Below are 26,913 nucleotides of genomic sequence, written 5' to 3'. Positions count from 1 at the left end.
CAAGTCGTTTCTAAAAATGTCAAACAGCAATGGTCCTAAAACAGATCCTTCTGGCACACCACTAGTAACCGGACTCCAGGCTGAATATTTTCCATCAACTACTACTCATTGCCTTCTTACAGAAAGCCAGTTTCTAATTCAAACTGCTAAATTACCTTCAATCCCATGCCTCTGCATTTTCTCCAATAGCCTATCATATGGAACCTTGTCAAAGGCTTTTACTGAAGTCCATGTGCACAATGTCAACTGCCCTACCCTCATCGACATGCTTGGTTACCTTCTCAAAAAACTCTGAGGTTCGTGAGACATGACCTGCCTTTGGCAAATCCATGTTGACTATTTCCAATCAAATTGTTGCTTGCTAGACTATTATAAATCCTATCTCATAGTCCTTTCCAAAACTTTTGCTACAACAGATGTAAGGCTCACTGGTCTATAATTACCTGGATCATCTCTACCTCCCTTCTTGAACAGGGGCACAACATTTGCAATCCTCCAGTCGTCTGGTACTGAACCTGTAGACAATGATGACTCAAAGATCAAGGCCAAAGGATCGACCATTTTCTCCCTAGCTTCCCAGAGAACTCTCGGAAAAATCCCATCAGGCACAAGAGACTTATCTACTTTAACACCTTCTAGAATTGAAACACCTCCTCCTTACTAACCTCAATCCTGTCAAGTATAATAGAATCTCAGTCTTCTCCTTTTACAATATTCTCCTTTTTCGGAGTGAAACCAGATGAGAAATATTCGCTTAGCACCTCTCCAATCTCCCCAGGATCCACACACAACTTCCCACTTCTGTCTTTTGACAGGCCCTAATCTTACCCTAGTCATCCTTTTATTGCTCACATATCTATATAAAACTTTAGGCTTCTCCTTTATTCTACTTGCTAAAGTCTTGTTCTTCTTAACTCTCTTTTAAATCCTTCCTGGTGACTCTGTAACTCTCCATCACCTCATTTGAAACATCTTGACTCAAATCTTTAACTTGCACTCAATGTTATGGTGCCTGACAATCCCGAATGTACTCTAAATCTGGCACTTGACATGATTCAGGTTATTTTTCATTCAAGACAAATTGAAATAAAGGATATTTGCATTGATTGCTGTTTTATTCTGAAATGGATTTGGGCTTCCATAACAAACCCTGTGTTATTTCCACCAATTTCTCCCTACTCCATAATTGACCATTTTCTCAAGCTGAACCAGACTCTAGATATTACTGGATCCCAGCAAACTTTTAACTTTAAATGTATAAACTGCCTACTTCGTTTTCTAACAGTTATGTTTGCACTTTCCTGTCTTCTGCTTTGTGTTTCCAGGCATGGAAAATAATCCAAAGTATGTGGATGAGAATTGAAATTCGTACACTTGCAATGTACAATATAAATGCAAACGTGCATTACCATTGTAAATGAAATTCTGATTTGAGTGACTATAACCCAGATGGGTTTCTTGTACTTCTAATCTGCAGTATATTTAAAAATCAGAAATGGTTAAATTCTTCAAGAAAAGATAGGTATTCAGCAATTCTGTTTATTACTTAATGTAAAGCCAAATAAAAGTGAGACCATCTTGTTAGTATAAAGATAGAAAATGATTGGAAATTCTTGGAAAGATTGTAAGTTAATATTATAATTTTTGTTTGGATGTCTTAAAATCTAAATTTATTTTATTGATATTCATTTTCTTTTTCTAGCGCCAGTCCAGGTCACTCAGATTAATCCCTTTCAAATTAATCAGCCACAGCCTCCTACGCTGAACCAAATGCGAGCAAGTCCTTTGATGGCCTCAGGACAGACTACGTTTGGCACCTTACCCGCAGTTAGTATGGAGCCGATGCCACACACCTCGATGTCAGCACCAGTGGCAATGGGAATGGTTCCGGTACCTGTTATTGGTCGAACGGGTACAGGAATGAACATTGCTGGAACAATGCCCCAGCCACTTATAACAACAGGCATCCCTCCACCTACATCCCAGACCTCTACGACTAATCCTTTCCTATTATAAAATACCAGAGGAAATATCTTCATTACAGAGAAAAACCTTAGATAGGAGTGTGGCTAGCTAAGTTAAATGTATTGTAGACTGCAATATGGCTGTGGTGAGGAAACCTTCACAGTAAGTTTGGGTTTTGCTGTGTTGGTTTTCATGAAGTGTATATCTACAGTGGTTACTTTACACTATTTTCTAAAGAAGCTATTTGCTGCCAATGGAGGTATCATATGGTGACTGAACATGTAGTTGAACATTAGTATTGTGAATTTAATATTCACATCTAATGAATCCTCCAATCCTTAAGTGCATATTATAGTTTGTCCAAAGGTAACATAGTGTTTTGTGTGGTATAATCACTGTTTTGCATATTTCACAAGTCACCTGACTATTGACCTGTTTCAAAGAATGTTCGACAGGCCACAATGACTGTTTTCAGGAGTTAGAAATTTGCTTCCTAATCATAAAAGCAAAAATGGAATTAACCAAAATCAGAATATCAACAAGCCTACAAAACCCTGATTTCCTAGCTGATGGATTGAAAATAATTTTACACACCTGTTCATAGCAGTAAGGCGTTTTTAGTCATGCTATCTTCTGAATAGGCTGTCACAAAATTGCTTTAGAATTTGGACTCTTGCATGCATCTTTTAATTGCTATTTGAAGTAATATTCTTGGCAGTAGATTCTATTTAAGCAGAAGGTATCGGTTATTGTTCAGTATTAATAGTACTGATAGGATTGAAATTCCTTGTAAAATTGTGATTATTAAATATTGCAAATGATGAACAAACCATTTACACAGTTACTTGGTGGAGATTGTTTTTAAGTGGAAGAAAGCTGCATGCATTAGTCTTTTTCTGTTCTTGAAATCTAAGATTTGCTAATGATGACAATGGCTATTCTCTAGAATATTTAAAAACACTTGTCTACATGAAAGGTTGTAGTATTCACCATTGTTAATGAAGCTGAGTAGAGATTAGTAAAATAGAATTTAAAAAAGAAAATGTACATCTGTGTAATTTTGAAATCTAGGTGCTTATTTTGTTTTATTTCTTTTAGTTTTTACTAAGTAAAGCAACCATTAAGCTAATTCAGACTCAACATTGGTATATGCAGTTAATCCTGTATATTTTGCACAGCTTTTTTTAAATAGATGAGTCTTCATGTAAGGGTTAAATAGCCACATTTTAGAGTCTGTAATTTGCAACCATGTTGTAGTTTACAAGTTTTATGCTATTTTTAATCTTTGTGTAGGGATTTTGGTAAGATTTTGCAACCGTGTTTTTTATCTGCTTTAAAACATTGTGTTGACAGGTGCCATGAAATGTGCGGTCCAAATTGTATCTTTGCTTCATTGTTGAGTTAAGATTAAGCTCTACATTTTAGAAAGAGAAAAAGGAATCCAGTCATGAGAGTTTATTTGTCTGTTGTTTTAAATGTGTCATGTTGGTTCAACACAAAGGACACAGCATTTATAAAGTTTCATAATGAAATTTGAAAATAAGTTTTTTTTAATATATGGATGACCAGATGTGTATGTAAGAATAAATTGCTATGCAGAGAAGATAAATAGCCCTAGGTTGGTATTTTAGTAACTAAAAGGGGCTGACTACAGTGATCAATCCATGCACTGCTTTTAATGAATGAGGAATTTTTCTCTTATGAAGACAAGTGGGTTAGGATAACAGAGTTTTTCAGAGTTTGAGTTTTTTTTGAGGGGGGGGGCTAAGTAATGAGTTTTGTAGACTTGACCAACAGCACATTAGTATTGTTTTAAAGGGAAAATGAAAAGCTTGGATTTAGTTTACTCATTCAAATTAGTTTACTTCCATAAGAAGAAAAACAATAGCCTTCATCTTTATAGCATTTATTAAGTAATAAAAATATGTCTTGGAGTGGTTTACAGGGTAGTAGATAATAAGCAGTCTGGCATTATAATGGTGATGATCAACACTTCTTCAATGTATTTCCACTTCACATTTCTTCCAGTAACATTTGACATGCACGTAGAAGATTTCATACCCCCACTGGATAGCTATCGTAAATAATCTGTTGCTTTTTTTTCTCTCGCTCAGATCTATATTCAGAAATGTAATTTTTTGTGTGTTACCTGTCATCCAGATTGAAATGAAATGCAGAGATCCGACTGATTTTATTTTGCTTAGATAAAGGCAACAGGCTGTGAAGAAGAAACTACTCACCGTAAATATTTTAAAGTATAGAATAAAAAAGCAGAAATGCTGAAGAAACTCATAACTGGCAGCATCTGTTAAGAGGGAAGCAGTTAATGTTTCGAGTCCAATATGAATACAGAATTAGCCATGTTGGACTCGAAACACCAACTCTGTTTCTCTTTCAATAGGACTCCCAGACCTGCTAAGTTTCTCTAGCATTTGGTCTTTTTATTTCCGGTTTCAGCAATCGCATTATTTGCTTTTATTTAAAATATGGATGTGGAATAATTGTTCATGTCAAACTAATTTCTTTAGTTTTAGCATATACAGACTACAATGTGCACCTTATATTTTTAATGTCCTTACTGTCAATACAAGTAGAGAAATTATATAACTTTCGAATTTTCCAGTTTTCTAAATACAAATATTGCTTCTCAAGTTACTTTCACACACGTGTGCATTTTTTAATCAAAAGTGGTGATCTGCATACCAAACACACAAATGCCATGTACATATTTCATGCAAAGCAAATTCATTTGGATTGTGACCCTGTTCAATCTGCCATATGTTTATATTATACGAGTCAAGATATTTTGAATTTGTGTTCTTCGAGTTCTAGCGAGTGTGAGAGAGTATGCATGTTAAGAGTGCATCTGCGACTTGTATAGTCTTGCATTTAGTCACTAAAATTTATACAAAGCTTCTGGTAAGATTTGTATCAACAACTGTTTTCATTATGTACTGTAAAAACTTACTGTCATTCTATTACATAACTGCATCAGTGTAAATGTAGTCTGTCATCTGCAACTTGTATAATTTCATATGTACTGTAGTTATGTATTTTACTATGGGGAGCTGTACAATAGGTATTTGATCAATAGCATAGTTAATACTTTCTAAATGAGCATCCTGACTATTCAATATCCTTACCACATTATGAATTAAGTAAGCCATAGAACTGGAAAATCAAAGAGAGGCCTCTCACAGTTGAAACCTACATGAATTGCCCTTGCTGAAATGAAGGCTAACACTGTACATCCACACGTTTGTCTTTCTTTTTTCACATGTTCTAATTTATTCTTCAGTCATTTTCAGTTGCTACTTCAGCTTTGACTATTTTCTGTAGTAACTCACTTATTTGTGATGGATGAAGCCAAACACATTTTCATGCATTCCTCCAAAGCATGAAGTTAGAGATCTCATTGAGTGATTGTTCTTGCCCAGTTTCTCACCAGGTTTTAGGAAATCCTGGAAAGTAGTTCCAAGGCTAAAAGTTCCTCCAAAATGCAATATTTTACATTTGCTGACCATGGCAATTTTCATGGGTGGTATGGACCCATTTAGGAATAAACTCTTTGTTAGTCAAAGTGCAAAACATTAATATTTCTGTGATTAGATATGCTTGGCTCATAATGGAGTTAGAGGTAGGCAGAAAAGTAGAGTTGAGGATACAATTGGATCAGCCATCACCTTATAAATGGTGAAATATGCTTTAGAAGCCAAATGATCTACGACTACTTTTCTCTTAACATCCAAGGTCATCCTTGTGTATTTGTTTATAGCTGTGTATCCACATTTTGCTAATTTGCATATTTACACCAAATACATAATTATATTGGAGAAAACCTAGGTAAGTGTAAACAATGTGGTCGACTACTTTAGTGAATCTGAAAAGGCTCCTACAAAATACTTTGCGTGGAGATGTTTATAGGAACTAGGTTCTAGAAAACTACTTAATTGCCCCATCGGAAGGCAGAAAGGAAATGATTTGTGCTCACATTGAGCAACAAAGTCACAGAAAAACTACCTCAGCCATCAGTACGTTTTCATTGTTTGCACTCCTTCACAAATAAAAATCATTTGTAATAGTTCCTGTTGAGGTTTTTTGGTGTCAGATACAATCTGTGCTAATTTTAATTACTTTAATTCCATTCTCTGCATTCTTATTCAGAAACCTTCACACCAACTTGCAGGGCTTTTTAATTGAGATGAAGTAGAAGTATGTTTTACTAAAAGATGATATGAAAGTTGCATATTCAGAAAAATTACATTTGCATTAATTATAATGCATAAATTTCGCAAAACAAAGAGTAAAAACACTTTCTAGAATATATTAATACACCTTTTTAACTTTTATGAGCATGAGAGTGTGCATTTTCATCACATCCTCTCTCTCTCTTGGTCTCTCAAGTTATGTACCATGCATCATCCAGAAAGTATGTAAGCATTCTGCCTCTGAGTTCATCACCCTAATATAAAAAAGTGCTTGTGGGTGACTTACTCCACATTGCTGAATGAAGACATAGCTGAAAACAGTAAATTAGAGTTGCAGACCTGGTGGCAAACTAGTGTCTCTGCCTCTGAACACTTCTGTACATTGAAATCCTAAACAGCTCAAAATGTTTCAAATGCAAGTATATCAGATCTTTTTGGAATTATTACATTGAATAACATGGCAAATGTTATTTTTTTGCACATAATTGAAAACTTTGGTTTCCTTCAAAACACAGCACTCCGCATGTACAGTCCTCTGCACGATACCAGGATTCATCTCCATGCCTTGGTTTCAAAGAGTTCCGTACTGAAAATAAAGTTCCACTTTGTTCAGCATGAGTTAGTAATCCATTTAATCTGGCTGATGAATTTTTAGGCCTTCCTGTTACTGTACGCTCCAACCAAGTGAATTCATGCTATTTGTGCTATTGTTAATACTTTGGTATGTGCTTGCTGTAATACAGGTTGGATTCATTGTTAATTCTAATTATTAACTGTGAACTGATGCATTCTTCAAGTACCACCAAACCATTATCTTGAAATTTACACTTTTTTTAAAACGGAGAATTTTGTTTGGTGGGAATTAGAGGGAATGCACACTTGTATAATGCTAAGGCAAGCAAATCATTGAGGCTTTCATTGAAGTGTTTAGTGGAGGGACTGGAACGTTTTAATTTTCCAGTTATTTGGCTTACTTTAAGGCAATGGATAACTACTTTTAAAGAATGAGGACTACTGCACATGGTGAGTAACCTACCTTTCTCGTGTATTATGTTCTGTATATCTACCAAACTCATTCATGATGCTGGAAGCAGGCTGCTTTTTATGGTATTGTGCTCAACTGTCATTACTGTATAATATAATTTATCATTTGTACTATTGTAACATATGTTCTGTATTTTTTTTTCTATGTAATGGTTTTGTAGCAATTCACTCAATCTTATTGTTTATGCCATTTGAACAGCAGAAAAGATCCAGGGGCCTGTTGCTTAAATGATGAAATTAAATTGTTGGTATCTGTTACTATGGTTTGCATGTCATTTATTTTCCATAAGAAATGTATATTTTATATTGCTGAAGGTTACTAATTTTATGCAAATTCCACCTTGTTCTACCTTAATTATGTAATGCCACATTATATACATATAAAACTACAGTATTGACAATTGAACATTAATTGCAAGTGTTAGATAGTGGCGTTAACAGATGTTATGCTTGGGGCAATGAAATACAATAGTGATTGCACTCCAAAGAAAATAATTTATTATGATTTGATGTGAGACATCCTCAATGTGATGAGTTGCTGGCAAAATTTAAAGACTACGCTATGTAAATCCTGGCCAATGAAAGTTTTTTTTTATATTTCGGCCTGTATTTTCATAATACCCAAGTGACCTGCCGTGGTAATTTCATAAACCACTCAAAAAATTGTTAGGATAGTCATATTTTCTGAAAACGTCTCTGTTTACTCTGTGATTTCTTTATTTAAAGATCACATGAAGAGCCTTTAACTAAATTTACTCCACCTTCAGGAACACATGTTCCAGAAACTCCTGCATTCAGCAGCCTTGTAGGATGCTTCCTGACCGACACGTTTTTAAAACCTTCTGTTTTTTGACCCTTTCTCTTACTAACTTCTAAACCGCTTTGGACTTTTGCCTGAAACTTTGAGACAGCTCACTAGCAGTACCACTAGTACAGATCTTTTCTCTCTAATTGGCCTGCTTTTTTGTTGGGGGGGGGAGGGAAAAGAGAGAATGAAGTCATAGGATACCTTATTGATAAGCTATTTATATTGCCTATTAACAGATCTCAACACAACGAAGAGCGTTAAACATTAAAAATAAAACAAACTGACATTCCGTTCTTAACACCAATGTTTTTAGATAATGTCATGAACCTTCACAATATGAATCATCGGTCATTGGGCAGTACTGGGCATTGCACCTGGACTGAAATTTGTATACACAAGACTGATTTCTGTGAAAGACAGAAAACCTTTCTGGTTTGATGGGAACATTTGGTTACCAAAGTTATTCACTACACCTTTTTAATCACCATGACACATTGCGGAAGTCCAAGGGTTGCACTCAATCTCTTTGGGCTCACTGTGCCATGAACCATTTACAAAGATCTTGGTGTACTCTACTCTGGAATAATTCAATTGACTCCTAATATTGATGATGCTTAGCAGTTTTGCTATTTCACTCAACAAGAGTACTTTTCACAGAAGGCAAAAGGTTTTCTCCATCTTCTGAAATTTTTTTAAAAATTGTCAGTCTCGCTTAAAGCCTCAATTTCTTTTCCCTTAGTCTTAACTGGTGTTGCCATTACTAACAGATGTGTGAATCTGAGAATAGTTCTAACAATGGCTAAAATGGTAAAATCATTAGAAAGTAACTCAAATTCTGTGGTTGTATTTATTTCCAAAAAGAGCTTAACTTATACACCAAGCAACACTATAATTACTGGATAACCTTTTTAATGCTCAATCAAGTGCATTTTTTTAATACCAGAAACAAAAATCAAGAAACAAAGTTTGATTGGTAAGTGTTGTTGGACATTTGTGCTTCAAGTCATTGGAGTCCTTTTTGTCACTTTAAAATGTTGATATGGAATGGGATGTTTCGTCACCTCCTGGTTGGTATGGCATCTGGCAAGAATGCTACTACTGAGCCAAAGCTAAAGTCAGAGAAAAGATTGAGGGATTGTGATGAAATCTTTATGGCATGGAGAAGATTTTTCTAGTATGTGTTCATAATGAGGTCAACATTTGCAGATAACGACAACATGCAGAATGGAGATGGTCAGTGGACAATCTTATTTTTTTCTTCTCTCCAAATCAGTAAAGAATGAAATACAACATGACTGCAGTTGGACAGAACAATAGAATGATTATAGACTGTACCCACATCTATGAAGGACATCAAGTGCTAGTAGAAAAATTGTTGTGAATATACTCATCTATTCAGATGATCAATTGTTTCATTATTTCAGAAGATCACAGGTAAAGTATTACAACCAGATCCACATGGGATCTGTTACTTGCCTTGGACCATACTATTTAACTAATGCTTTCCTGATCAGAGAATGTGTGTCGCAGCAAATACTATTAATCCTGATATTTTGCAAATAGTGGACTATAGACAAGTAACATATTTAGAAAATGCATAGTTTAAAAACATTTCAGAATAGTGACAATTAATTTAAATTTGTTTCCTGACACATTTAGAATCCTGTATTGTCAGATGTTTGATTAGTAGGGATTGAATCGTATCCAAGCTTCTTCAAGTCCTTGGTGACGATGTTGAAAGAGATGGTTACGTAGCCTTGTGACAATACCCTTGTAACTAAATATGCAAAAGAAGACAATGAATATTCCATTTGCTTCCATTAACAATTGCTGTAAAAGGTGAAAACATGACCTAATTACATAGAAGGAATAATTTTATCTAAAAAAGTACTAGTTATAAAAAAGAACAAGTGTTTTACTTGCAGAGGAACACCCACTTCCTACCATGTTTAATTTCTACAAGGAAAGAAGGGAATTAGTGGAGATGAGATGGACAGAGTGAACTAGCAATGGCCTATTGGTATTATTGCTAGACTGTTAATGCAGACACCCAGTTAATGTTTTGGATTTAAATAATTAAGAGTCTAATGATAACCACGAAACTGTTGCCAGAAAAGCCAATCTGCTTCATTGCTGTGGGTCTGGAATCATATGCAGGCCAGACCATGTAAGGACAGCAATATGATTAATTTTCAAATGCTCTCAGGGCAACTATGGGTGGGCAATACATGCTGGCCAGCAATACCCTTACCCAGTCAATGAATTAATATATAAAAATGCAAAAGAAAATGCTCTGAATATTTTAACAACAGTTCTGGTATGTCTTGGAGTCACTACCAGTTAACTAATGCCTTCAATACTTGAAGAAATTGATCTAGTCCCGTTTGCCAGCATTTGACCCATATCCCCTTCTAAACCCTTCTTATTCATGTACCCATCCAGGTGAGTTTTGAATGTTGTACACACCTCCACTGGCAGCTTATGCCATACACACACTATATCACCTCAGAAAACTCAAGTTAGAGAGACATGATTTCCCATGCACAAAGTCTTGTTGACTATCCCTAACCAGTCCTTGCCTTTCCAAATGCATGTAAATAGTGTCCCTTAGGCTCACCAGTTTATAGCTCTCTTTTCTTTTCCTTATCATCTTTCTTAAATAATGGCAACACCTGTCTTCTGGCACCTCATCCATGGCTATCGATGATACATTGTGTGAAGACCTTTTAAATCTTTTCCCTCTCTCCATAATACTCCAGTTCTGGACTCCCCTACTCTGGTTAAAAAAAAAAGACCTTTCCTTTCCTCGTACCTATGCCCCTCATGATTTTCTAAACCTCTAAGGTCTGCCTATAACTCCCACTCCTGGCAACATCCTTTTAAATCTTTTCTGAACCCTCTGAAGTTTAACAGCATTGTTCCGAAAGCAGGGTGACCAGCAATGTATGCAGCTTTCTAAAAGTAGCCTCACCAATGTCCTCTACAGCCACAACATGACATTCCAACTCCTATACTCAATGCACCAATAACTAATAAAGACAAACATACCAAATGCTACCTGCACCCAGGTCTTTGTTTGGCCACATCCTCCAGGAACTTACCATTAAATGTGAGTTCTGTGCTGGTTTGTCTTACCAAATGTAACACCACATTTATCTAAATTAAACAAAATCAGCTGTCCTGAGGAGTGGCAGATGCAAGTCCTATTGTACTCTAAGATAACCTTCGCTGTCCACAACACTACCAATTTTGTTACCATGCAAACTTACCAACCATACCTCCTATATTCACATCCAAATCATTTATAGAGTTGATAAAAAGCAGTGGATACAGCATTGATCCTTATAGTACACTGCTGGTTACCGGTCTCCATCCAGAAAAACAACCCTCCACCATCACACCCTCCATCTCCTACAGTCATGCCAATTTTGTTACCAATTTGCTAGCGCGCCCCCCCCCCCACCCCGATTCCATGTCATCTAACCTTGCTAACTAGTCCACGAAATCTGATCACTGCTTAAGCCCATATAGATAAAGTCTGCTACTCTGCCTTCATCAGTCTTTGTCATCACCTCAGAAAACTCAAGTTAGAGAGACCTGATTTCCCATGCATAAAGTCTTGTTGACTATCCCTAACCAGTCCTTGCCTTTCCAAATGCATGTAAATTGTGTTCCTCAGGCTCACCAATTTATAGCTCTCTTCTTTTCCTTATCATCTTTCTTAAATAATGGCAACACCTGTCTTCTGGCACCTCATCCATTGCTCTCTGTAAAGGGTCCAGCAATCTCTACCCTAGTTTCCCACAACGTTCCAGGTACATCTGATAAGGACACACAAATCCCTGGGACCTGAATTGTAGCCTGATAAGCCCGTTCCATAACTGCGGCAAACAAGTGCAGTGAACCTCACCCCAGTTTGGGGGTGGAAGCAGTGTGAGGAAAGAAAATCTGAACCCCCCCCAGTACTGTGATATTCAGCATGCTATATCATTTTCTATAAAGGCATCATTTTCCCTAATCTGTAACAAATTCGTAAGTCACTGCTTGTCAGATTTAATCATATGAAACTACTAGCCCTGTGCAGCAGAGCAATTTCACTGGTAATATGTAAACTGAAAATATTCTCTGACTCAAACCTTCTCTTCCTTCTCCTTGTGCAACCACTTTAGGATCTGTAAATTCTGGGCGCCTTCCTGTGAGCCAGCTAAACAAAAGGAACAAAATAATGTGTAGTGTCATAATCTCTGATAATGATGCAAGGAAAGTTGTGTCTTCAGAAACTGAAGTCAACATTCCTTCTGCTGATTCAAACATATTCGCTACATTGTAGCTAGATAGAGATGGTCTGCAAACTCTTAATTTGGCTAGCTCGCTAGCACCATATATTGCCTCTTACAGAAACAGTCCATGGTGTTTGTTTTAAGGAAATCAACCTGTTGATTTGTTGAAATAGTGGGACTTGAAAGCAGGCCTCCTGACTCAGAGGTAGGGACTTTACCACTGCATCACGAGTCCAAAGGAATCACCTATTTCAGATGGCCATTTCACAAAGACAGTTCACACCTGGGCTTGAATTGAGAATTGAACCCGATGTGTGACTTATCAAATTAACCACGTGCTGCACTCTGTAATAAAATAGTTTAGCAGAGTTCACTATTTAAACAAAAATGAGTAATGAGTTTGGAAAAATATTAGAGGATGTTTTGTATTCCCGTAATAAAATTAAGAGAAAATTAGGTTTTAAAAGAAATAACCATGCAAGTCATGTTCAAACCCCCTATTGCATTACTATTGGGAAAAATAAACTAGGATTCTAAATACAAGAAGTTTTTTTATTATAGTATCAGTTCGGATTCTCCGCCAAGCTTCTATTATCTTAAAAGTGATAAGATCCACACAAACTGCCTCCAGAAACATAAGCAATATGGATTTGCAGATGCAATCATGTTCTTTCAAATCATGGCTGTTACTCAATATGCATTGATTAGTTATGAAGGCAGCAAGTAAAAATGTCATATGCTAAAATTTTACTTGTCTCATGAACGCATACATCCTGGCTGAGACTGGCACCTTTTGTGAACCTCAAATGTCCCCAATATAATTGATAGCTATTAAAACCAAGCAGTGTAAGGACGGGGATAAACTAGAATGGAATATAAAAGAATGCATGAAAATAATTAGTTATAGAAAGACAACATTGGAATAGTGAATTAAAACATGACTGCGTCGTTATAAAGTTCTTAATAATTCCCACAGTAATGGACAGCAGGAATCAAATGTTATAAGATGGTGTAACAACTATAAATCAGATCACTGGATTTTTAATTTCTATCATAATAAATTTTCTATCAATTGTATAATAAATTCAGATGTTTGTTGCAATCATGATTTGATTAAATGGAACTATCAGCACTGCTTTAAACATCAGCATTTGGGATTGTTGTTACGACCATTTTGTGGATTATTCTTCTTTAAGGTTTAATGCATTTACGACGCAATCTAAAATTCAGGGAACTACCTCTGTTATTGAGGTAAACAGGTTTGTCATCAGCAATCCAGACCCTAATTTATCCCCATTTTACTGACTCATGTACTGAGCTACCTTTAACAGATGATCCATGAATCACACTTCAAAACCATGCACACATTTTAGCTCTGGTCGCATTAGTTACCCTCTTAAACTTCAGCTTCACCAGCTGTACACCAATTTAGCCTTCCTGTAGCAAGTCTTTTCAATTTCTTGTTTCAATTGCTTTCCAATGTTTCACTAATTTAAGTAAATAGTATAATATATTGTTGGAATTTTAACAAACTATATAACTTAATCACCAAATATGATTAGAGGGATACTGCCTCAGGACTGTTCTGACATTCAGCACAGATTGAGAAACAATGCAGGGGCCAAGAATTTTAGAAATTGCAATACTATGATCAACTTGGGAGCCTGAATGCTAATTTAGGACTCAGATACATTTACACCTCACAAGGTTTCAAGCTGGTCATCCAGCAAAAGAGAACTCCAGTTGTTAGCCATTATTGTGGAGGAGTACCCTGCCATGTTCTGAATGTCCATTTGGGATTCTGTGAGGACCAATTTCCAACACTACTCGTAAGACATTGCTGAATCCAAACACTGACAGGCAGTCTGATTGTACAGGGTGCTCAAGAGATGGAGAGCTGCTCCAACAGCATCGGTTTTTATGTAACAGTTCCATGTGCCTGCTCTACCATTCAGTATGATCACTACATGCCATACAAATCTGTACCCTGTTCCTGCTAGTCGATTCTAAATTGCCTGCAAAAGATGGTGTTAGACCACTTTCTTGAGCCACTGCAGTCCGCGATGTGATAGTTACTGTTCGTTTGGAAATATCTCCAGGGAGGGACGAGAGGAATGATGCAGCTCAAAAGATGGGAGGTAACAAATCAATCCTCAAGTTTTTGATAATTTGTTATCAAAAATGAAGATGCTTATAAATTGTCAAATAGATAGGACAATACAAGTATAAAAATGTTAACACAATCCTTTTAATCAGATAATATATTTAACTGCTCACATTTTAAAGTTCTGCAAGCTTGTAATAACCATTATTTTAATATTTTATTTGGAGATGACAACTAAATAATGATATCCAAAAGTTTAATTACCTTGTAAATTTTTGCAGCTTAGATGAAGACTCTGGGACAAACATTGGAATAGTTCTTTTATGTCTACAAATAAAAGCAAATTGCCAATGCAGCTTTATTTCATTTTAAGCTTTGTTGTAAAGTTGTATTATTCTATGAATATTGATAATATTTAAAATGTTAAGTACACCCATGTACAAGATTACACCATAACTAGGCATTTTTCAGAATATATTCTATCTGCTTACGCAGTTCTAATCCATTTGATGCCTCCTTATAGCCTCACAATTTTAACTCTTCTACAGAGGTTTTGTCATCAACAGAATGTGAACTGCTGTGGCTACAGTACAGATTTCCGTGATAGCCCACTAGTATCAGCCTGCCATCCTGAGAATAAGACATTTATTTCCACTGTTTTCTGTCAGTTAACTAATTCTCAATACATACCAGTATCATCTTACATAGTCTAATTTATTGACCTCACATGTGGGACTTTATCAAAAGGTTTCCGACAATCCAAATAAAAATACTAATTTTTGAGGATTTGATGTTAATTCGTTTGTGGGTGTCACTGACTCCAACAATATTTATTGCCTTTGAAGTGGTGATGAGCTGCTTTCTTGAATTGCTGTGGTGCACTTGCTGCAGGTAGACCAGAATTTCATTTGGGGGAGGGGGGCAATTTCCAGGATTTTGACCCAGCCACAGTGAAGGAACAGCAAGATATTTCCAAGTCAGGATGGTGAGGAGCTTGAAGGGAAAAGAGCAGGTGGTTGTATTTCCAGGTATCTGCTTCCCTTGTCCTTCTAGATGGAGGTGACTGTTGGCTTGAAAGATGCTGGTTAACAGTCTTTGGCAAATTTTTGCAGTGCACACTGCTGCTACTGAAAAGCTTCTTAAATGGTGTTGCTCATTCAGGCAAGTTGGAGAAAATTCCATCACATTACTTCTGCTTTGTAGATGGTCAGGCTTTGGGGAGTCAGGAAGTGAATTACTTATTACAGTATTACCTAGCCTTTGAACTACTCTTGTAGCTATTGTATTTGTCTGTCAGGTCCTGTTCAGTTTCTCATCAGTGGTTGATATTGGGAAATTTAGCAATGGTAATGCTCCTTAATATTAAGGGACAGTGATTAGATTGTTTACTTGAGATGGTCATTGCCACTTTTCAGCCCAAGCCTGGATATTGTCCAGATTTTGGTGCATTTGGACATTATCAGAGGAATCACAAATGGTGAACATTATGCAATCATCAACTAATATCCCCACTTCTGACCTTACTATGGAGGGTAGTTCGTTGTGAAACAGCTGAAGATTGTTGCACTTTAGGCCCTAATCTTACTCTAGTTATTCTTTTATTCCTGACATATCTATAGAAAGCTTCAGGGTTTTCCTTGATCCTACCTGCCAAAGACTTCTCGTGTCCCCTCTTGGCTGTTTAGGTCCTTTCTGGCTAACTTGTAACTCTCAAATGCCCTAACTGAGCCTTCACACCTCATCTTAGCATAAGACTCCTTCTTCCTCTTGACAAGAGATTCAACTTCTTTAGTAAATCACGGCTCTCTCGCTCGACCGCTTCCTGCCTGACATCCTGTAGAATTTTAAAAGATAACCACCAATGCGTCTATTATCTCTATGGTGACCTCCTTCAACACTCTCAGCAAAAGCTCACTTGGTCCAGAGGGCTTTGAATCTTTAATCCAGTGAATAATTTTGAGAGCCACTCTTAATTGATATTAAATTTCTTCCAGTTCCTCATTTTTATGTCTTAGTTCAGTAATACTTATGGGAGGTTTTCTGTATTTCATCTGAAGATAAACACAGTAATTGTGTTTTTTTGCCATTTCCCTATTCTCAATTATAAATTCTTCTGTCTCTGCCTGTAATGAATTCACATTTATCCTTGATAATATTGTTTTGTCTTCATATATGTAGAGATGTTTTACAGTGTACCTTCTAAGTTTCATGCTTTCATACTTTGCATTTGTGTTCCCTCATTCCTTCCTTTATCAGATTCTTAGTCATCCTTTGCTGGATTCTAAATTGCTCCCAATTCTCAGGCTTAGCACTTCTTCTGGCAACCTTTACAATTCATTTGCTTTGATCTAATGCAATCTAACTTTTTTTTAGCCACAGTTAATTCACCTTTCCTCTGAGCTTTTCTGTCTTCAAAGAATGTATATTTGTTGCAGACCATGTAAAACCTCTTCTAAATATTAATCATTGTTTGTCTACCACCAAGTCTTCTAATGTATTTTCCCAATCCACCATAGGCAACTTGCCCTCATGCTTTCATAGGTTCCTTTATTCAGGTCAAAGACCTTTGTTTCAGAATGAACCATGTCATGGTCTATCTACATTTCTTGTTACTGCAGGAAGGCAGCCAACATCATCAAAGACCCCTCCGCTGGTTCTAATCTCTTCCAATTGCTTCTTTCAGCAGAAGATACAAAAGCTTAAACACATACCAACAGATTAAAGAAGTCTCTTCCCTGTTATTACACTGCTAACTGGACCTGTCAAATTTCAAATCTAATGTTGATCTTGCTTTTGTACACCCATGCAGTCGTAACTCTGCCTCGTTCTGTCCAATCTACGCTATGATCTGTATGTCCTTATTTGTTATAATTTGCCTATTCTGTCTGCAAAACAAAACTTTCCACTGTCACATGTATCTTGTTACAGTGGAAACAATAAAACAAATGAAATCAAATAATGTAAATTTATATGTTCACTGCTTCCCAAAGGTGCCTTTACCAAGGATATTTATTAGCCTTTTCTCCGACAATTCTAATTCTTCAATGCACTGATATAAAAACTAGTGTGTGCACACTCCAGGAATTCACCCTCTGTAGCCTAAACACTGAATAGGTTTAAGCGAAAGTGAGGACTGCAGATGCTGGAAATCAGAGTCGAGATTAGAGTGGTGCTGGAAAAGCACAGCAGGTCAGGTAGCATCTGAGGAGCAGGAAAATCCACATTTGGGGCAAAAGCCCTCAGTCTATCTTATGATGTAGGATATGTGATTAATTTATATTTATTCCATATAATTTATTTTGCAACATTGAATTTTGACCTAGTGGCATATGAGCTTTGTGAGGACATGAGTTTAATGATTAACTTATACATATTTCGGTAGCCATGGTCATTGTTTTCTTAAAGCAGTCAGTGTGTGTTTGGGGATACTAATGGGAGTTTGTTTACATTGGGAGCATGAGTTGGCCATTCAGTCTTTCTGTCCACATTCAATATAATTGCACCTCATTATCCAAGTCAGGAGACAATTCCCATTTTCTCCACATAGGCATCAAAAACTACACCTATCTCCTTGAAAACATTCAATTTTTTGTCTCAACTGTCTTCTATGGCACTCTCTGGGTGAAGAAATTTCTCATCTCTGTAGTCTACTCTGTAACCTTAGTCTGTGACACCTAGGTCTTAACTCCCCAGTCACTGAGAATACCCTATGTTTACCATGTCTAGGCCTGTTAAAATTTTAAGTTTTCATGAGATTCCCCCCATTCTTCTAAATTCGAGTGAATATAGTACTCAGTTTTTTGAAGTAATGAAGAGGATTGATGAAGGCAGAGCAGTGGGTGTGATCTAAATGGACTTCAGTACGGTGTTCAACAAAATTCCACATGGTAGACCAATTATTGAATTGAATTGAATTTATTTGTCATGTGACCTGAGGCATAGTAAAAAGCTTTATCTTGTGAGCAATAAAGGCAGATCACATAGTCAAGTAGCATAGATAAGTAAATAATAGATAAACAGTTGCAAAAACAAAAACACAGGTATAGGCAAATGTTAAGAGTTTGTTAGTCCATTCAGTGTTCTAACAACAGTAGGGTAGAAACTGTTTCGAAACCAGCTGGTGTGTGTGTTCAGGCTCCTGTACCTTCTCCCTGATGGTCGAGGTTGTAGAAAAACATCGCCAGAGTGGGATGGATCTTTGAGAATGCTGGCGGCTTTTCCTTGACAGCGGGCCTGGTTGGTGGATTCTATAGATGGGAGGTTAGCCTTTGTGACTGTCTGGGCCAAGTTCACCACTCTCTGTAAACATCTCCGATCTTGAATGGTACAGTTGCTATACCAGGTAGTGATACATCCGAACAGAATGCTTTTGAAAGCTTGTTGGGGATGACCACTCCCAGGAGCTTGACACTCTCCACTCATCCCATCTCTGTGCTGTTAATGTGTAAGGGGGGGGGGGCATGAGTAACATTCTGTCAAAAATCAATAATGAGTTCTTTGGTTTTGCTGGCATTGAGAGCTAGGTTGTTGTCAGTGCACCATTTTTCCAGGTCTTCCACTTCCTGTTTATAGTCTGTTTCATTGCCATCTGAGACTCAACCGACTATGGTGGTATCATCAACGAACTTGTAAATGGCATTAGTCTGGTATTTGGCAACAGAGTCATGGGGATAAAGTGAATTCAGTAGGGGCCTGATATGCACTGAAGCTCATGTTGAGTATTTGTGAGGATAAATTATTGTCCCCAGTGGGTCAGGAAACTGAGGATCCAGTTGCAGAGAGTGAGGCTTAGCCTGAGATCACTAAGTTTAGTAATCAGTCTCGAGGGGATAATAGTGTTGAAGACTGAACTGTAATCAATGAGTAGGATTCTTATGTAGTTGTTCTTGGTATCATGATGTTCTAGGGAGGAGTGAAGGGCAAGTGATATGGCATCTAACGTGGATCTGTTGATCCAACAGGCAAACTGGACTGAGTCAAGCGTAGTGGGGAGACGGGAGTTGATTAATGCCTTGACCAACCTTTCAAAGCACTTCATGACCGCTGAAGTTAGGGCCACTGGGCGGTAGTCATTGAGACATGCTGCAGGGACAGGGATGATGTTGGCCCTCTTGAAACAGGCAGGGACAGTGGCCTGCTGCAGGGAGAGGTTGAAGATGTCTGAGAAGACCTCTGCCAGTTGATCTGCGCATGCCCTGCGTGCACAGCCTGGTACTCCCCATCGCTTTCCTTGGATTCATATGAAGGAAAACTGATCTGACCTCTAATGCAGTAACAGTTGGGATAGGTTTGTCAGAACTTGTTGGAATAGGTGTTACCTCTCCAGTGAAATTCTGCTCAAAGCAAACCCAGAGGGCACTAAGACTATCTGGGAGGGATGTGTCATCACCTGCTATCATGCACTGTCTCTTTCTAGAACCTGTGATGTCATTCAGCCCTTCCCATAGTCGTTGGGTGTCCGTCTGGGTCTCTAGTTTGGATTGGTATTGGTCCTTGGCTGGGATTAGATCTCATGGAATATGGGAAGAACTAGCCATTTGGATACCGAACTAACTCAAAAGGTAGGAAGGAGAAAGAGGGTGGTGGTGGTGGAGGGCTGCTTTTCAGAGTGGAGGCTTGTGACCAGTGCTATGCTACAAAGATCAATGCTGGGTCCACTGCTTTTTGCCATTTATATACATGATTTGAATGTGAACACAGATATGGTTATAAAGGTTGTAGATAACACCAAAACTAAAGCTGTGGTGGACAGCCAAGAAGCTTACCTCCGAGTACAATAGAATCTTCATCAAACGGGCCAGTAGGCTGAGAACTGGTAGATAGAGTTTCATTTAGATAAATGTGAGGTCCTGTATTTTGGAAAGGCAAATCAGGCAGTACGTATGCTTCCCTTTATTGGTCAGTGCATTGAGTATCAGAGTTGGGATGTCATTGCACAGAATTTTGGTTAGGCCAGTTTTGTGCTCAATTCTAGTCTTCCTGCTATAGGAAGAATGTTGTGAAACTTGAAAGGGTTCAGAAAAGCTTTACAAGGATGTTGCCATGGTTGGAGGGTTTGAGCTATAGGGAAAAGCTAAATAGGCTGGAGCAATTTTCCCTCGAGCATTGGAGGCTGAGGGATTAGATTAGATTACTTAGTGTGGAAACAGGCCCTTCGGCCCAACAAGAGCAACCCACCCAGACCCATTTACCCCTTCACCTAACATTATGTTGCACTCGTTCCATAGTCAATATTCCAGAAGTGTTCTTACCAAGGCACTAAACAACTGCAGCATGACATCCCCACTATGAAGGCCAACATAACATTTGCCGCCTTCATCTGCTGCATATGTCTAAGGGCTGTCAAATCTCACTGAATCCCCCCCTTTCTAAATCGATTGCCATTCAGATAACAAACTGCATGTTTTTGCTACCAAAAAGTGGATAACCTCACATACATCCACATTATACTACATCTGCCAAGCATTTTCCCACTCATTCAACGTTAACAAATTACACAACGATTTCTGCATCCTCCTCACAGGTCAACCCTTCTACCCAGCTTTATGTCATCTGCAACATTTGAATTGAATTTATTATCACATCGTCTGAGGCATGATGAAAAGCTGTGACGTTTTAGATATATTGAAGGCTTTCAGATAGAAGATTCTAGAAATTTTTGGAAACTTTTTAGTTTGTTTGGAGCAAATGTGCAGAAATCTTGGTTGAAACTGAAAATGTAAAACAGTTATTCCTGAGAAGGGAGGTAGCTTAGGTTAGTTAAATAGTTTACCTGTGTAAGCAGTTTAATTTAACAGTTTCAAACCAGAAGTGTATAGTTCCAACTCTGAAGGGGTTACTTGAAACTGAGGTCTAAGCTCAGTTGTACAAAAAAGGCTATCAGATTGTCAAGATGCTGCAGTTAAATTAAGCCCTATTAATATAAGAGAAGGGAATTCTCTCTGATGAGAGTAGTGAAAAGGAAGGTTTTTAAGATTAATAAGATTATGTATTTTACTGTGTGCTTCAGAATCTTCAAATTTGTGTTATGATTTGACTTATTCTATTTTATCTCCTATGTAATGAGCTTCTGTTTTATTGTTAAACGTGAATCTGCAACATTTTATGTTTGTGTTTCATGAATGACCATCTCATTAAAACCACAAAAAACAAATATGATAGGTTTCAGTCTGGGATCAGAATCTGCAAACTGAAGTTGCCATTATTACTATTTTATGTGCACTCCTGATTTCCCTCACTGGGTCTATGCTTCCAAAATTGCTGGACTACTAACCATGAATTTATTTCTTTTAAAAAAAAAGACCTGACTCACCTTCCTGGAGTTGTGGGAACATGAACACCTCCATAGCCACGGACGACATCATTTCCAAACAGATCAGCACCGTACACACTTATAACGATCTGTGGCCCTTAAGAGAAGGAAACATGGGTGCTCAGCAACCGTGTATGCTTCAGATAACTAATATCTACAATAAATGTGACATTATTGAAGGCATTCCATCTCGGCCGTAATGTGCAGATCAAAATCCCACACCAGGATGTCAGCCACAGAGGAGTATCGTAACGTCCAAAATAAATAGTAGAACATCTTACAGGATAGTGGTAGTGTCCCCACATCATGGTCAAAGGTCTGATTCAAGTCTCACCTGATGTGGATCACATTCTGTCTGAACAGCTGGATTTAAAAAATCTTTTTTTGCAAGTATTCCTATTTCTTAATGTTTTTAAAAAGCGGAGTCATTTTGTTTAAAAGGGTTCCTGAATTTAATAAAGAAAAAACACTTACAACCAAATGGGTTGGTACTCTTGAATGTGATTTCCATTGGAAAGTTCCACACAAAGCATTGACTGCTATCCCTATTTTTAGAGGTGATCTGGGATATCCCTTCCTCTAGACCCTAAAAAAAAAACAAAAATAGCAATTGCTACAATAAGGAGCAGTACACATTTTACTGAAGATAAACCTCCATGGAGCTGCTGAAATTCCATGACTGATTATTTGATCCCTTCATATGGAAGAACTTCTGAATTGAGGAATTAATGCTGAGTTGACTTGCATCCTATCTGTCCACAATCTATTTTTGGAACTTTGCACTATAAGACAGTAACAAAACTAATTCAACTTACATTAATTGTTTTAGTAACAGATGGATAGTACTGGATAACTATCCTTTGCTTGTAATCATCATGTTGTCCAAGGTTTGTGTGAAGACTTGTAGTTTGGGTGCTGTGTCGTGGTTGTGGGTATGTTTACCAAGCTGGGAAGTTGATTTACAGATGTTTTGTCCCATCTAGGTGACATCGTCAGTGCTTTGGAGCTTTCTGTGAGGTGATTCACCCCATATACCAGCCACTACAATGAACAACTGGAATCTATTTGGTTCCGTTTCTGCTGCTTCCAGTTGTTCATTGTAGTGGCTGGTATATGGGGACTAGGTCATGCTGGCACTATGGACTCCATCAACAAGCACATTGACCTAGACACCGGCTACTACAATGAACAACCAGAAGCAGCAGAAACAGAACTAAATAAATTCCAGAACACCGTTTTTCAGTACTTTGGATCCTCCTATGAAGTCCTGCTAAAGTGTCACCTAGATAGGGGAGGAAAAGTCTGCAAATCAACTTTGCAGCTCAGCGAACATCACGTAGTCATTACTGGTTCTCAATTGCTTTCCGACATGCGATAACAAAAATACAACTGAGAACATTTTTCACTGTAGTATATATTTCAACACTTTTATTAAGAGTACATTGCATTCCTTAAAAGTAATCATTAACAGTTTCAAAATGTTAAAGCAAAAGTAAAGTATCATTTTTGTATCATATACATGGTATTCAAACAATGTCAATTACTCATTTAGAATATAGAACATAGAAGAATACAGCGCAGTACAGGCCCTTCGGCCCTCAATGTTGCGCCGATCCAAGCTCACCTAACCTACACTAGCCCACTATCCTCCATATGCCTATCCAATGCCCGCTTAAATGCCCATAATGAGGGAGAGTCCACCACTGCTACTGTCTTCTTCCAGCCAGCCAACTCCTAATCCAAACCTCCAACTCACCCTCAATGCCATACCTCCGTATTTTTTGCAGTAGTCTACCATGTAACCTTTAACATGCAAATTTTTTTATATTTTCCGTGGTCAAGCAAATTAAGAACATGAGGAGCCACAATGTCAGACAGTCTCTCAAGCCTTCAATAAAGATCACAAGTAATGTTGATCTTAACTATGTTTTCACACCTGGTTCCCATAACTCCTGCCACCCCTAAGAGTTTGTCCATCTCAGATTTTAATGAATTCAATGACTCAGTTTTCAAAATGCACCCGACTGATACTTTAAATACTTGGCCAGCTTCATTACCTAACATTAAGTCCATGACTGCACCCTCTCTTGCTGCACTTCATGGAATTCCCTACATTATGGCCCATCCAATCCGCACTGACCCTCAAAGAGTGTCCCACCCCTGTCTCTGTAACCTGGCATTTCTGTGACCAATCCACCTAATCTGCACATCTTTGGACTGTGGGAGGAAACCTGCTTCTCATTTTTTTTTAAATGAATGATTTGCTATTAAACTTTGATCTGTGATTTTAGATGACACCATGAGGAGAAACAACCTAGAATAATCAATCATGTTAAGTCCCCTCAGAATCTTGTGATTTGAAATCATCATCAGGGGAGACAGGACAGGAGGTGACATAATATTGATCAGGGAATCAATTACAGCAGCAAGCAGAGACGATCTTAGAAGGCTCCTCAAATGAAGCCATAAAGGTAGAGCTTAAAGAAAAATAACAAAAAAGGAGCAATCATAATGCTGGGAGTGTATTATACGTCCCCACTAATTGAGAGAAATAGAGGAGCAGGTATGTAGGCGCATTTCAGAGAACTGTAGAAGTAATAGGGTAGTGACAATGGGAGATTTCAATATCTAACTAACTGGGGTAGTCATGGTGTGAAAAGTTTATAGAGGGCAGAATTCTGAAAATGAATCCTGAAGTGAGTGAGTGGAGTGACAGCATGAGTGCACAGAGGCACAATGGTTAGTAATGTTGCTTAACAGGCCCAGAGACCTGGATTCAAATCCAGTTTTGGATTTGTGTGTGTGGAATTTACAAGTTCTCACCTGTTCTGTGTCAGTTTCCACCAGGTGCACCGGTTTCCTCCCACAGTCCAAAGATGTGCAGATTAGGTGGATTGGTCACAGAAATGCCAGGTTACAGAGACAGGGGTGGGACACTCTTTGAGGGTCAGTGCGGATTGGATGGGCCATAATGTAGGGAATTCCATGAAGTGCAGCAAGAGAGGGTGCAGTCATGGACTTAATGTTAGGTAATGAAGCCGGCCAAGTATTTAAAGTATCAGTCGGGTGCATTTTGCATACAGTGATCGTATTTCCATTAGATTCAAACTTGTTATGGAAAAGAACAAAGGATGGGAATATTCTGAAACGGGGAACCTATTTTAATAAAGTCAGCTACGATTTGGCCAGTGTACTGAGAGCAGATATTTTTAGGTAAATCAGTATCAGAACAGTCTATGCATCTAAGGAGGAAATCAGGAGGGCACAGTACTAAGATGTTCCAATAAAGAAGGGATCAACAAATCCAGGTTGTAAGGGATATACAGGATTGGATAAAGAGAAACACAATATACATATAGAAATTGAAGAAGAACTGTAATGAAATTAAAGAAATTAGCACAAATAGAATGGAAATTCTGAATGGTCTGGCAGGCTTAGAAGTAGATAAATATTTAGGGCCAGATGAAATGTATCCCAGGCTGCTGAATGAGACAAGGGAGAAAATAGACCACAGGAGAGATTCCCACAGGACATGGTAGGAAGGAGGAAAGGAAGGGAAAGGATAAACAAGGAAACGGTAGACCAGTCAGTCTAAGTCAGTGATGAGGAAACTATTGAAAGTAATCCTGCGGGACTGAATAAATCTGCAGTTGGAGAGACCGGGATTCATCATGAAGACTCAGCCTGTTTTTGTTTTAAATGGTCCTGCCTGACCAACTTGATTGAATTTTTCAGAGGTAACTAGGTGTGTACATGAGAGCAACACATTTGACATGATCTACTTTGATTTCAGCCAGGCTTTTGATAAAGTCCTGCAAGTGAGTCTAATTGCAAAGGTAAGAGCCGGTGAGATCTAAAGAAAATTGGATGAGAAACAGCAGAGTATTGTACAAGGAAGCAGAAGGGGCTGGAAACCTGTATCTAGTGGGGTCCCAAAGGGCTGAGTTCTGTGGCCTTTGGTATTTTTATACAAATAAATGATTTGGACTTAAATGTGGACCTCTACATAGAGGATGGCCCACACCTGAACCAGAGGAGTTCTAATATGGGGGGGGGGGGGGGGGCAGGAGAGGAGAGTGGGAAGGATGGGAACCTGCATTGTTACTCCAGTGTACAGGAGGTTGAGAGTAACAAGGTCATGAATAAGAACAAAGAAAATTTACAGCCCAGGAACACTTCTCCTGACTAAGGAACAACACTCCAAAGCTTGTGATTTCAAATAAACCTGTTGGACTAAAACTTGGTGTCATGTGAATGTCTGACTATCTCCACCCCAGTCCAACACTGGCACCTTCGCACCCTGTACTTTCTTACAGACAGTGGCGAATAAGATAGCATGTGGGGTTGGTTAGAACAAAGAACCGAGAAAATTTACAGCCCAGGAACAGGCCCATCGGCCCTTCAAGCCTGAGCCGATCCAAATGTACTGTCTAAACCTGTCAGTCAATTCCTAAGCATCTGTATCCCTCTGCTCCCCATCTACTCATACATCTGTCCAGCTTAAATGAATCTACTGTGACTGCCTCTACCACCTCTGCTAGCGACGCGTTCCAAACGCCCACCACCCTCTGTGTGAAGTACTTGCCGCATGTATCCCCCTTCAACTTTCCACCTCTCACCTTGAAAGCATGACCTCTCGTTATTGAATCCTTCACCCTGGGAAAAAGCTTGTCTCTATCCACCCTGTCCATACCCTTCATGATTTTGTAAACCTCAATCAGGCCCCCCCATCTTTTTTCTAGTGAAAATAAACCTAACCTACTCAACCTCTCTTCATAGCTAGCACCTTCCATAGCAGGCAACATTCTCACAAATCTTCTCTGCACCCTCTCCAAAGCATCCACATACTTTTGGTAATGTGACGATCAGAACTGTACACAGTATTCTAAATGCGGCAGAACCAATGTCTTGTACAATTTTAACATGACTTGCCAGCTCTTATAGTCAATACCCCATCCAATGAAGGCAAGCATACTATAGGCCTTCTTGACCACTCTATCCACCTGTGCAGCAACCTTCAGGGTACAATGGATCTACAGTCCCAGATCTCTCTGCTCATCAACTTTTCCCAAGGCTCTTCCATTCATTGTATAATTTGCTCTAGAATTAGACTTCCCTAAATGCATCACCTCACATTTGTCTGGATTGAAAGCCATCTGCTACCTTTCTGCCCAACTCTCCAGTCTGTCTGT

The 26,913-nt window shown here is 38.2% G+C and overlaps 2 protein-coding genes across 8 annotated transcripts in view; one reads left to right on the top strand and one right to left on the bottom strand.

Annotated features, from left to right (window-relative positions):
- Nucleotides 1-7,475, top strand: part of epn2 (epsin 2) — a 74,504-nt gene extending 67,029 nt beyond the window's left edge. For all 4 annotated transcript variants that reach the window (XM_043711232.2, XM_043711234.2, XM_043711231.2 and 1 more), the window contains exon 9: nt 1,703-7,475. In XM_043711232.2, coding sequence (XP_043567167.1) covers nt 1,703-2,016 — 314 coding nt within the window. In that variant the 3' untranslated portion in view covers nt 2,017-7,475. The remainder of the gene's footprint in view (nt 1-1,702) is intronic.
- Nucleotides 7,476-8,917: 1,442 nt separating this feature from the next.
- Nucleotides 8,918-26,913, bottom strand: part of b9d1 (B9 domain containing 1) — a 39,147-nt gene continuing 21,151 nt past the window's right edge. Inside the window, exons 3-7 of one of the 4 annotated variants that reach the window (XM_087997960.1) lie at nt 22,196-22,307; nt 21,722-21,818; nt 14,674-14,736; nt 12,162-12,229; nt 8,918-9,134 (exon numbers count right to left, since the gene is read on the bottom strand). In XM_087997960.1, coding sequence (XP_087854086.1) covers nt 9,121-9,134; nt 12,162-12,229; nt 14,674-14,736; nt 21,722-21,818; nt 22,196-22,307 — 354 coding nt within the window. In that variant the 3' untranslated portion in view covers nt 8,918-9,120. Of the gene's footprint in view, nt 9,803-12,161; nt 12,230-14,673; nt 14,737-18,311; nt 18,657-21,721; nt 21,819-22,195; nt 22,308-26,913 lie in introns of those variants that run through there. The other 3 variants (XM_043711236.2, XM_043711237.2, XM_087997959.1) reach the window with 3 other exon arrangements.

The sequence above is a fragment of the Chiloscyllium plagiosum genome, unplaced genomic scaffold (assembly GCF_037043375.1).
Source record: "Chiloscyllium plagiosum isolate Xiang-an unplaced genomic scaffold, Cpla_swu_hap1 HiC_scaffold_20, whole genome shotgun sequence".
Lineage (NCBI taxonomy): Eukaryota > Metazoa > Chordata > Chondrichthyes > Orectolobiformes > Hemiscylliidae > Chiloscyllium > Chiloscyllium plagiosum.
The sequence above is the reverse complement of the archived record's forward strand: the minus strand, read 5'-3'. Positions and strand labels throughout refer to the sequence as shown.